The 13829-nt window shown below is 30.4% G+C and overlaps 2 protein-coding genes across 2 annotated transcripts in view; both read left to right on the forward strand.

Moving 5' to 3' along the window:
* Nucleotides 1-325, forward strand: part of LOC112595148 — a 14700-nt gene extending 14375 nt beyond the window's left edge. Inside the window, exon 5 of the mRNA XM_025340245.1 lies at nt 260-325. Within this exon, the coding sequence (XP_025196030.1) occupies nt 260-325 (66 nt within the window). The remainder of the gene's footprint in view (nt 1-259) is intronic.
* A 557-nt stretch (nt 326-882) lies between these two features.
* LOC112595139 (probable WRKY transcription factor protein 1) lies at nt 883-6551 on the forward strand. Its single transcript, XM_025340235.1, has 7 exons — nt 883-4115; nt 4179-4501; nt 4566-4709; nt 4772-5132; nt 5197-5519; nt 5600-5812; nt 5884-6551. The coding sequence occupies exons 1-7, from the start codon at nt 1466-1468 to the stop codon at nt 5968-5970; spliced, it is 4101 nt and encodes a 1366-aa protein (XP_025196020.1). The 5' UTR covers nt 883-1465; the 3' UTR covers nt 5971-6551.
* Nucleotides 6552-13829: the final 7278 nt, after the last annotated feature.

The raw sequence follows: 13829 nt of genomic DNA on the forward strand, positions 1-13829 counted from the left end.
CCGCCGCCGCCGCGAGAATAATATCTGATAATATATTATTGTACTATTGTATACACGCGCCGTCATACCACCAATATTAATTTTAAATACGTATATGTTACACATACGTACGTAGGAATCTCTATATATGTTTATTATAACACCGCGAGTGTGGCATTACTGAAATTAAAACATTATGATGATAATATTATATAAGTGTATATTTTTTATTATTTTTTTTTTTTTTTTATATTATTTTATTATTTATTTTAAACACTAGATATACTCTTATTTGTATAAAACAACAACAAAAAAAATAAATAAACTATTACTCGGCAAATCATGATATACCTAATTACGTATTACACTAATTTTTATATTATTATTATTATTATTATTATATAATCGTCATCATTATCAATTATTATTATTATTATTATTATTATTATTATTGTATTTTCGTCTATATATGAAATAAATGTATTGGAATGAAAGAATAAACTACAGACAAAAATATAAAAACAAACGTTTTATTTTTTTTTTTTCACTAAGTGGTTTTTGTGGTCGTAACAACGAGACGTGCTGAGTAAGCGTCGCAGCGCGAGCGCGTGATGTCTGAGTTATACGGACACGCTGCGCGCCGCGCGATTTTTCTCTACCTCCACTCGGCGTCGAACGCATCGGCGGCGTGGTCTCGGCCGCGCGCGTTTCCTCCACACTATCTCCGCGGCCGCCTCCGTTCCCCCCCCCCCCTCCGACCCCACCCCCGCCACGACCACACGATTGTTGCGCCGCGAGCACGGAGCCACTGCGCGCACACACGACGCGACGCGCACTCCGTCGCAGCGGCGGAAGACTCGTTTTCATTATCGGTTGATATTATTATTTAGATAATAATAATAATAATAATAATAATAGTAATAGTAATAGTAATAGTAATAATAATAATAAAATGTATTAAATATTATAATTTTTTTTTTTGTATGCGCACCGCGTCGTGTTTCGTGATGCTGCCGTCGAGCGTTTTGTATACCGCCGCACAACCGTGATTAGAGATTAGTAGATTAGTTTTTTTGTACGTACGTGTGTGCGCGCGATTGTGCGCGTGTTATTAGATATTTTTTAATTGCCACCGCGTTATTATAACACGGTCCGTTGGACGAACAAATTTTTTTATAACGCACACGCACACGCAAACGCGATAATAACTATTGAATAATGTGTCGCTATGCACAATATTGACTTGTAATCCACGCGTGTGTACACGACACGCACGGTATACGTTCGGTGTTTCGATAAGTTTCGGCTTCTTTGATTCTGTACGATGCGCCGTTGTCAATGTCCGTTTTCATCGCGTAGCCGTCGTTGTCGCCGTCAAGTTCATTCCGTTTCGTAGTCGCGAGGTGCCCGCTCGCGTCGTTGCGTTCCGCCGCGCGTTGCACGTCCGATGAAAAAGCTCTGAGCGCCGTCGTCTCGTCGCGTTCAAATGGAATCCATTGGCCGTTCCGCTATCATGGGTAGCAACACCAACACGGCGGTGTCCACCATTGCCAACGCTACCTCGTCGGCCGTCGTCGGGCTCCTGCTGTCGCACACCAGACCTTCGGTGGCGACCATTTCGAGCAACACGAAGACCACCGGACTGTGTCACAACGGCAACCAGAGAATGCCACTGCAACACTGCGCCAACGGTAGCAACGTCATACAACATCACCAATATACGCCTATACTAGTGGCGTCGCAGCCGCCGACTTTGGTACCGATACATTCTGCTCAGACCGGTTCAATGTTGCCTGCGTCGCCTCAGCTAATGCTGTCGACAGCGACTGTCACCACTTCAGGAGTAATACCGCAGTTTCAACAGCACAATGGACCACATCAATTGGTCACTGCTGCTGCGGCACCTGTATCCGTCACCCCCATAGCCATGCCCTCCTCAAACGTTACCTCCGTTGGCATGGCGTTGAGTCCCTTTGGTATATTGCCACACGAGCGTGTGGTACCACACAACACTCATCATCGTCACCAGCACAGAAAACTACAGTGTCCACAGTCTTCTAAAATCATTATGGACAACACTAACAACACTAGTGGCACGCAAATATTAACTGCACCAGCCGTCAATTCGCAGCGTTTTTATATCGAACCGACTCATCCCAGTAATAAAATTAAACAATACGACAGCATTCAGCCACAGGCGCAGGCACAACCGCAGCCGCAGCCACAGTCACAGCCACAGCATAGAATCAAAATTGTCAATAGCATTTCTGATAAAAGTCTGCCAGTGGTATCCAATGCGTATGTCCCACAACCCTATGAACAACGTTACCAACCAAGAACTGCGCCTCAACAAGTAGGTTATTTGTCTGTTATTACTCGTACAGCAGTGCCAACGACTAATGGTGTGATGAATGACATAACAGCAAACAATAATTATTACCAAGCACAGCCTTTACCGTTACAATCGAAGACTCCTGATAATCATGACAGACAATATTACCATTTCGACAATACGGTCTCTGCTAGCCAAACACCTCAACAGCAACTGGACAACATTTTACTAATGGGAACTCCAGTTCAACGTGGTGATCCTATGCATATTGTTAAAAATTTACAATCCATGCAGACTGATATTGATTGTTATGGTGTTAAAAAAATGATTGACCAACAACCTAGGTTAATGGCTACTGACAATGGTAAAACTATTTCACCAACAAATTTGTTAGGTAATAATAATAATAAATGTTTAATCGAGCATCAGCATCAGCATCTCCAACAGTTGCCTAAATCTGCTTTAATTGACCCGTCATCATCCTACAGTGATCAATATTTCAATAGACGTCAGCCACCTCCTGCACATCTTCATCACCATCATAATCAATCACATTTACAGCAACATATTGTCACTGGTAATGCCAAAATGTTACCCACACCTACATCTCTAACTGTTGTTTCTGCTAATGGAAATACATATTTAGATGTACAGCAGCACCAACGTAACCATCGTTGGAATTTGGACCATCAAAAACCACCCATTGTATCAACTTCATCATGTTTTACTGGAAATATTTCTTCTGGGATATTTCATCAGCCATCACTGCATCAGCACCATCATCAACAACAATATAACAACACAGTTCAATCATTTAATGTTCAACCACCTCCGACAAGTGTTAATCATCAACATCAACATGTTTCACAACCAACCCATCATAATAATTTTACTGTGTCATCAGTAGATCCAACGTATTATAGTCCTACAACTACAATGGTTTCACCTACTGTCACTTCTGTAACCACAACTAGTCCATCATTAGCATTATACAATCAAACACAGAATAATAATCAAAGACAACATAATAACATTTTTCAAGACTTCAGTAATAATTTGCAAGGTGGGAGTTATGTTGTAAATGATGATAACAAACCATTATGTTTGCCACATGTTGTCGTCCCTAATATTGAAGAGGAATTGCGTCACCTTTGTGATGACTCTACTACTACTACTACTACTACTACTACTACAACTGATACCGAGACAACTGTTACTACTACTATTACTACTACAACTACTTCTACTACTACTAGGGTTAAACCGTTAAATATAATTACTCAAAAACCTTCATTTATTGATAGTTATATTAAATTTATACATGGTGGTACAAGCGGTATGGCTGAAAAACCAGAAGATGAATGTAATGATAAATCAAAAAAATTATCAACACTATTATTGTCATCATCACCAAAACCCATATCTAAGCCTTATGTGCCTTTGCCAAAACCAAAAGTCTTAACAACAACTGAACAGACCTCTCGTAATGGTTCTGGTGAAGATATTAAAAAGACAAATAATGTTACAACAACAACAACAGATGACGATCCACGATATTTTCCATTGCCTAAAACTTCATCGATCGCCGGTTTAAGTGACGATAGAAGTGATGGTAGTAATGGTGAAAACAGTTGGTTGTCAGATGACGAACAAGATCAATGGTGGATATCTTCTTCAAAAGCATCTAGTAATACAACAGCAACATCAGTGATAAAAAATAAAGTAGATGTCTTTAGCAAAAAAAAAAATAGTGGCACCACGAAAAGAAAACGAACTAATACTGTTGTACCAATCAAAAAACAAAGTATGCAAAAATCATGAATTATTATTGTTTACATTTTTCTAATTCTTTTTTTTTTAATTTTAGAAACATATCATAATATACAACAACCTAAAAGACAATTATCTCACCGATTGGCTAAAGAAAAATCTCAACAATTGCTTAGCAGTTTAAATGGTGAATTGGATGTAGATGATAACGATGCTTTATCAGATACTGATTCTGATGTTGACCCAGCTTGGAGACCAAACAATGATGATAATGACATACCTAAAATTTCCAATTCAATGAATAGTCGTCATAAAAAGTACTCAAAAGAGCAAAATTCAAATAATAGTCATTCACCATCAACCTCATCTTCAATCAATAATAATAATAACGATCATCTAGATGACTCAACAGTCTTTAAGGTATAATATTTTGTTTAATTTTAATGGCTTATTTTTTATTTATTTTGTGATTAATTTCATATAGTCTGGTACATTTGTTGCCCTAAAACGTCAATTTTTGGATAATGAACATGTATATCCACAACATTTATGGAGAGTTGACGGAAAATCATTGTTACAAAAATTTACACGATGCAATGAAAATAATATGTACAAGAGTGTATCAACTGTGAGTAAGAAAGTAAAAACAAAAGTAAATAACATTAATTAATGTGATATATTATATTTTAGTATACTGGTTGGAGTCCATCACATTATAATATGTATCGTCAAGTTGATGTTAAAATTATTACATCAGAGAATAGTGATAATAGCATTCCAAATAAATCATCAACCATTGAAATTTTGGTACAATTATTACCTGGCAATAGCAACAAACCTGTTAAAAATAATTCTATTGTCAAGACTACTAGTTCTACTTATAACCACATCTCTAAATTAAAAGTTGATGCGATCAATTCTAATTTGTCTACAAACTCTTTTGTGGATGAGCAAAGCGTGATGCTACGTACCAATTTTGATGTGTATATCCAATCATTAGCATCACAAGCACTGGACTCAAATTTTCTTGAAGAAATTTACCGTGAGAAAGGTAAGATCTTAATATGCTTAATAAATAATCATAAACTGATGTTTTTTTTTTTTTTTTTTAATAGATCAGTACTTTTTAAGCAATCTCAGTGCTATTGAAACAGTAACAGAAACTTGGAAGAAAACAATAGATTCTACAATGTTTAAAGATGTAGTAACAGATTTGTCCAAAGTAGAAAATGTATGGATAATTATTGCTAAGTATCCAAACATGGAAATTAATTCGTTAGATGAAAAATCAAGGAATAATATCAATTTGCGCTGTTTGGTATGTGGCAATCAGGAATTAGTGAAGAAACAACAGAAAGAGTTTGTCGAGATATGTCTATCTGGTATGGAGTACAGTTCTCAGACATTAAAAAATATTAATTCTAATACATTTTCCAAGGTAAATATTAAAACAATAAATTACTACATTTATTTTACTGATTTAAAATTTAAAATAATTTTGTAAATTATTACTTATAGGCCACGCCAGTAAAGCGATTTCATTGCTGTTCTAGCGCTCAGTGCGTAGACAAATTAACTATCTTACATAGTCTTGAACACCTGAAATATTATATTTACAAAGAATGTTGCAAACGTGTTACTGCTGAAAGCGAAAATAGCTGTAATGATTCAACTCGTGACACAACCAATGTTTTAAACCGATTATTAGCTGATGACGAATGGATCGAAAAAGTAAGATTATAATACTATACAATACAAATATAACGATAACAATTTTAATAATTATAATCAAATGTTTATAGCTGTTTAATTTGGTATGCAATACATGGTCACAAGCTAAAAGTTTTGTTTCAAAAAACCAATCAAATTGCAGAGCAGTTTCGTCTTAGTAATTTTATTGGTATAATGTATATTTTAGGTATACGATATTTTTTAAAATATAATGGTTTACTACTGAAATAGCCATTGTCATATCATAGTACCAACAGCCTTTGTTAAATATTTAGTGCCTTTATCCATTTTATTATTGCCATTGTTAAATTTTGTATTATATCCAAATTATTTCTAAAAGGTTACCTTTGTACTTTTGACAGTTAAATATTTTATTTTTTTACAACATTATACACTTTGTATTTGTTATTTGTTTTCATAAACAAATCATGTGTTGTCATAATTTTAGTATGCTTACATGCGTATATGTATGTATATGTTACCATAAAAGACTGTTTACTTGTCATAACCAATGGCGCAATTTCAATAATAAAAAAAAAAAAAAAAAATGGGGTTGATAAGCGCCCTCAAGCCCTCCACATTGCGCCTATGGTCTTAACCTCAATTTAATCAATGTACTTTGGTATTTAATAATATTACTAAACTGTGTTAGTTAAAGAACATTGACTCAAATTTATAGTGAATTTGTATCTTGGAAACAATTTGATTTTTAAAAATAAATATAAACTTATTAATTAAATTATAATTATCAATATTTATTTTCATACTTTTTGTTTTTAAAATTATACAATTTAATTTTTATATTACATTTTCACATATTCATTGATATATGAAAAACATAATTTGGTCATATAAATAGAATTATGCATTAATAAGTTAATATAATTATTTGTTGGGGGATTGTCCCATAATATTTATATTAAACTTATTACATTTAAATTAAGTTTTATTTCTGATTCTGACTATACCCTATTAAGTTAAGAGACACACTTTATGATAGCAGGCCCAGACTGGCTGGGCGGCTGTGCTACTGTTCTATAGCACAAAAGGCCGCATCCCTCGATTTTGTAATGAACTACTTGAGTTTAATGATGAGCAAAAAAAAAGGTATTTTTTATATTGTTTCTATGGATGCCTCTTCACTGAGAATAGTAGGCCGGTATCCTCCCAGTCTGGGCCTGCATGGCAGACATGTATTTCAGTCATAAATAAAACTTTGCAGGAATTACAGACTGTCATTGTCAGACTGAGTCCAACAAAAATTGGTTACCACTGAGTATATTTCTTAACTTGAATAGCGTATAGTAGCCTCATTATGTGCATAAATAATAAATGTAATCCTAATCTTTCACAATGATGAGAGATGGAGTGTTGGACTATCCATATTGTGCTGTGGTCAAGCTTAATATTAAACACACAAATTAATTTTGAGTTATAGATACAAAATTTGTTTTTATTATTATTTAAATTAAGAATAGTGTCCTATATTTTTTAGTATTTCGTAAAAGTGATGTATAATTTTTATGTAAAAAAAAAAAAAACGTTAAATCTATATTTTAAATGTACTGAGTTCATGAAGCTTATAAATAAATCCCAATTCTATATATTGTACATCCACTTTTAATGTGATATTGTAATATTTTATTATATTATCCTTTTAAAATGACCTATTTATTGACAAAAATAAGTTGATATTTTGATATGATTGTAACTATCAGAAAGTTAAGGTTCTGATGTAATACTAAATTTGACCAAAAATATGTATTTGAGTTTATATAACCATAATCAGCAAATCTAAATTGTAATAGTTCACTATTAGGTTAAACAAGTGAATGGCCTTTAATGTTGGCGATTGACATAATACACATAATATGTATATATGATATATATTTACTAAAAAAAAAATATTGATTGAAATATATAAGTTATAAAAAAACTCAAATGTATTGTTATTACCTTATAGTCAACATCTGTGTAGTCAAAAATTTTTATTTAAAAAAAAAACTCATTAGAAAACATTCTCGCATACATTGTTTCCGTCTCAAGTACACCTGATATAGCAATTTATATGTTCTGAATAAGATTTAACTCTATTATGATGAATATTAGAGAAAATTGACTAATTTTAAAATAGAAATACTATCGAGTGAATCATAAATTTTAATGTTCATTTTGGGTCATACACATTTTAAAATTTTAAATTGTTTGTTTTTTATTCAAAATTTATATTAAAAAAAAAAAAATTAAAAGATTTGTCAGACAATATTTTTGTTTTTCAATTTAAGATTTTAATTGTTTTTTTCTAAGAACATGTGTTCCATTATCAAAAATTATACCTATAACTATATAAGTATGATTTTAACAATAATTTTTGCTTTGATATATTTTAGTATACAACTTTCCCAAGTATTGCAAATATTTTTATTTATACTATAAGTTAGGTACCAAATACCAATAATCCATTTATACGCTTAACCAATAACACTTTCAATATTGCACAAGTTCAGATTTATTCACTGCATACTGTCCACAAGTAATTCAAAAATAAGAATCTTTTAAAAGATTGAAGAACACTTAAGTAAGTTACCTACCAATCAGCAATCGGTCTTCGAGACATCTTTTTTCTTCATTTATTTAATAAAAAAAAAAAAAAATATTTAATATTGTAGTATACTAAAAATCCAACGTCAGAGCTCTAATAATTACTTCAAAAAGAAACTTCGCTATTAGTGAATATTAGTATTGTTCTACTGCATTTTAAGTGTGTTCTGTATGTCTGCGTAATACTGCAAGTAGTAATAATGTTTTTGGTTTACTCGTCACTACTTACATAGATTACGAATTACAATCAATGTTACTCACTACGGTATCATTGTGCTTATTGCAAGCCTTACAGCGACATCTATCAATGATACTGAATAATATGTCTATCACAAATTCACCACTAAAATGCGTATTGTTATAGAAAAAATTAAATAATAATATTAATATGTCTACAATACAAATACGTTTTTTATGCGAGATATCTCACTATCTCAGTTAATGCCAGTGGTGTACACATTTTTTTAAATTATTAACTTAATACTTAATGTTTAAATTACTATTATTTTTTAAAGTTGGATTATATTCGTGTTGTGACGTAAAGAGGCTAACATCTACTTTTAACATTTATGTAAAATTACATTTTTGTAATAAACAGTTTTTAAACTGAGAACATTTAAATCCTTGCATAAATTGTTTGTCGGATAAGACAAGCTTCTTAAGTATAATTTCAATTAATGTGTGTATTGTCACTTCCAGGTTAATCAGATGTTGGTACTTATATAAAAAATTTCACTTCAGACTACTATACAATGACTTATTATAGATTGAATAAGGAGAGTAAACCACTTTTAACATCTATGAGTTTATTAAACATCTTGATGACCTGAAAGCATAATAATAGTTTTTGGTTTGATGTTGAAATATGTGTTGTACGTGGTTAGACCATTTGCACTTTTCATCAACAATTAATAATGCATTAATGCCTTAGTATTTAATTACTTCTATATTATAAATGCTTGCACGACAGCAGTTATCATTCAGTGAACAGTTAAAATGATGAATTATTAATGAAGAATTGAGGCCGTTTGTTGCATTTGATATACAGAAATGAATATTAGTAGATTTTTTAATGTTATGTTCCAACATATTACTATCTAACCGAACTTTAATTTTGTTTAAACAAAGTGTTATAGAGTTGTATAATTCCCTTCAATCAAAACTACAGTGTCATTAATAGGGCAGGGATTTCATTCCCTAAAAAACCTTAAAATATGTATGCATTCATGCCTTTAAAAATTACCAAATATGCTATTAAAATATGCACAAAAAAAAAAAAATAAATAAATAAATAATAGTATTTAATAAAAACCTTTTTATTTTAATATGTAGACATAATTAATAAAATTTTAATTTAGAGTAAAAAAACTTGTCATAATAAACAATTGATTTTCTTCTAACACCCGAGTTCTAGTCTAAAATAAAAAAAAAACACTTTTTAAAAAACGTTTTTAAATTTAATATATTTGTAAATTGTTTTAATTAATATTGTATTTATTACCTTGAGCATATATAAAAACCATAAATTTAATATTTCTGGTCTAGGAAATTGATCTAAATTTAAAATTGTTTGTATAAAATATTTATATAATTATAAAACTACCATTTTCATATTAAAAATGCTCAAATATGCACTTATAATTAAAAAATGGTCAAATATGTAAAATATGCAACTATAAATTTTAAATATAAACTCATATTACCATGAAACAAATTTCTATATTAGCTATGTTTTGATATGTTTTGAATGATTATGGAAAAACATGCAAACTCCTAGAAGTCCCTAGCCCTAGTCATTAACATTAAAAATAAGTTAACTATTTATTCTTTGATTGAAAAGATTATTAACTTAAATTATGAGTAAATAAGTCTTAAGGATTTTCCTCTATACCATAGAAATCTAGTTTATCAACTAATATTTTTTGGTGAACAGAATCAAAAGCTTTTGTAACATCTAAAATATTTCAATTACCTTTATGTTACATCTTTAAGTTAGAGATGTTCTCTCATGCTGTGTAAGCAAATTTGATAACCATTACTTTTATATGCAGTCCCTGTGTAGGGAAACTGTGCTAAGATTAAATATAAATATTTCAATAAAAAGTTCTGAGGACAATATTAAATGCCCTGTGGTTTGTACATAATGCTGCACTGCACATGTACTTCCAGCTTCCTTCTATAACTGTTTACATAAGACTATTAGTCATCAACTTCTTTAACCCATAAATTCTGCTAGCAGTGTGAAATACTAAAAACTAAGTGTCCCACTTTCTGTATGACATCTCGAGTGTAGACACCCAAACAATCTACTTTAAATTTTTTTTCTTTTATCTTATCTATTGTAATTCTAAATGTTTATTCTGTATTTCTGTCACTAATTATAGTTAAAACATTGATTAATGTAAAACAAATAACAATGTATAGCATCATTCTTTACTGACTTAGTAAATATTTATATTTACCATTTTCTAAGTGTCATTGAATTGTATTTTGTTAAATTTAAGTTTTGATAACTAATGTCAGGAAAACTTTAAAAGAAAAATAAACCTTGTTATTACCCAGGTTAGTATGCACAAAATTAGAAAACTTAATTAATGCATCTATAAATTTGTTGTAAATTTTTTTTTTAAATATTGTTCAAAACTGTTGGATATTGAAAGGGTCAATGAGACAGGTCTGTATAATTACTACATTGTTTTTTATCTTCAGTTTTATATTGTAAAAAAATAAAAAATCAATTTTTTTTTTTAAAACAATGATAGAAAATACCAGTTTATCGCAAGGTAAATTAAAGACAGGTAATGAAACATAAGCAATGTTATTTTTAAAACTTTATAAGATAAATTATATTCATAAATGTTGATATTCTTTTAGAATATTTATATAGTACATAATTTCTTTAGGAGATAAAAATATAATATTAAAAATAAAAGAATTCTTGTTAAGGTTTTTGAAATCAGCCTTATTAAATCTTTTTCCAATTATTTTATTAGAAATGTTTTTGGTTCACATAACAAAAAAATATTAAATTCATTGGCGATTTCCTTTTCATCATATAAGAGAGTAGAATTATTATTTTTTGATTGATATTCCGAATTCCAATCACTAATAATTTTATTTTTTCCAGTAACTTCATTAATCTTCATTTTTGTTTAATTTCTTTTTCAAAAAACATATTTCAAGCTTTTTTTATTGATGATTAATTGAAGTAAAATTCTATATTTCACATAACAATCTATAAATTTACTATTAAATGGACATTTTTTTTTAACTGTATACAATATTTTTCTTTGTATTATTAAAACTATTGACAATTAACTATTAGTCTCTTATTTTCAAGTCAATTTTTTTATTTAATTTTAAATTTTTACTTTTAATATTTTTAAGTAGGTACTTAAAATAATTCTTTTATTAATTTTAAAATTCAAAATACTTAAATACTTGCAGCATTATTTAAATTATCAATATTCAATACCTTGTGTTAATTTGCATTAAATTTAAGTAAATTAAGTTGTTTAAAATCAATATAATATTTTTTGTATTTAGAAAAAGTAATTTTCACTTCAAAGTTAAAACATAAAATGATCAGTAAAATATGAGTTCAAAAGATAAGATTTAATAGGTACTTAGAATTGAAAAACCTATCACAAAATATGGTCAATATAAGCTTTGGAATGTTATGTAAACTTAGTAAATAAATTTGTAAAAGAAATAAAACCTCATTCATTCATTAAATTAATGTGTTTTGTTGCCAGAGTAGATCGAGTGATTGCATTGATTGCAATAAAATATATCAATACTAAAGTTTACACTTATTATTCATTTATCGTTATCTAATATCATTAAAATAAACTAGTTATAAATTGATTTAGATAAACAATGGGTGAACAATATATAACTGTAATAATATATTTAATATCAGTAGATAATTTAACTTCATTGAATTACATAATTAGTAAAATCATTTTATTTTTATGATTATATCTAACTCAGTATATTTATCTAACTAAATCATAAATACCATTAGACATATTTTAAGTGTCGAGTGAAAAATTGTTTATATCTCCAAGAAGCTATGCCTTATTCAAACAAATGACATTGTAATTATAATCTACATAGTTAAATAGTACGGCGAACACATTGTACAGCGAATGTGCCTATATACATCTAATATTCAAAGAGAGAAAAGATAAAATAATTTATAATACCTACCTACCTAAATTATATTATTGTTATCCAATTTACTTAGAGAATCATTATCTTATAGGTACTTATATTATAATTTCAATGAATGTCGTTAGTTAATTTTTCAAATTAAGTACGTTTTTAAGTATGTTATATAAGTAATAAGTATGAAAACCCAGAATAATTATCAAAGCAACCCGTATCGATTTTATTTTATTTTGTTTCAATTTATGTTAAATTGCTTTTCATGTGTTAAGCGATATCAAAAAAAAAAAAAAAAAAATCAAAAACCCTTATAGGTAACTATAAAATATCTAATGCGCATGTCCACACCCCTTGGTGGACCGTATTAGCGTTGATCGGTGTCCTTGATGATTTGGGCCTATATACATAGTAATATCTAGAAAGGTAGGTGTAGGTAGCAAGTGGTTTTCATCTCAAAAATATAATGCCAGATCCGTTGTTGAACCCGAACACACGCTGACATGCAGGCACCAACACGCACGCGCATAAACCGTATGAATACGAACTGTATTCTTCAAACACAATGCCGAGGAGTCGATGCTGCGGAGGGGTGGACAAATACAATATCTTGAAAAAGGTATGTTTGACCAATAGACCACGTTTGAACAGCATTCCAATCTAGATTTCGGAGCTCAACGGCGACTGCTTGTGAATTTGGTTCTCACTCTGCGTGAAACGGCGCACATTAAACAAGATCGAGTCCCTGCGCACTCACGTTTGGTCTTATTATCTATTCGTACATTTCGTCACACCTGTTTGTTGTCGCAGTTTTGCACCGAAAATTGAATTTGCAGCTGCCAAAAATGTCTCCAAAACAAAACGATGAAAAAAAAACCGACTACGTAAGACATTCAACGGAATTGAAAATCGTACGTATATATACTTATAGTGATTAGTGGTAGGGTGCAAAATACGAGATACGTCCTGATCTATATAATGGTTTATGGACGACCGACGAGCCATTGGGTCTCGTCACTCTGTTGGCTGATAAACCGATAAATATCGTTTTAAAATACAGTAATTAATATCGTGTTGTTTGAACTGTATCTAATAATTTTTTACTGCCGATTTCACTTTATTTTACTGTTTTTTTTTACCGCCTTCGTTTTTGTTTACAGATGCCGCTCAGATTTAGAAATTCAATTAACTGTATTCGGTACATCCCCAAATCACCTAACGTAAGCCTTAATGCCAACTGGGACACTCT

This window comes from Melanaphis sacchari, unplaced genomic scaffold (assembly GCF_002803265.2).
Source record: "Melanaphis sacchari strain LSU unplaced genomic scaffold, SCAv2.0 Contig25_pilon_pilon, whole genome shotgun sequence".
Classification (NCBI taxonomy): Eukaryota; Metazoa; Arthropoda; class Insecta; order Hemiptera; family Aphididae; genus Melanaphis; species Melanaphis sacchari.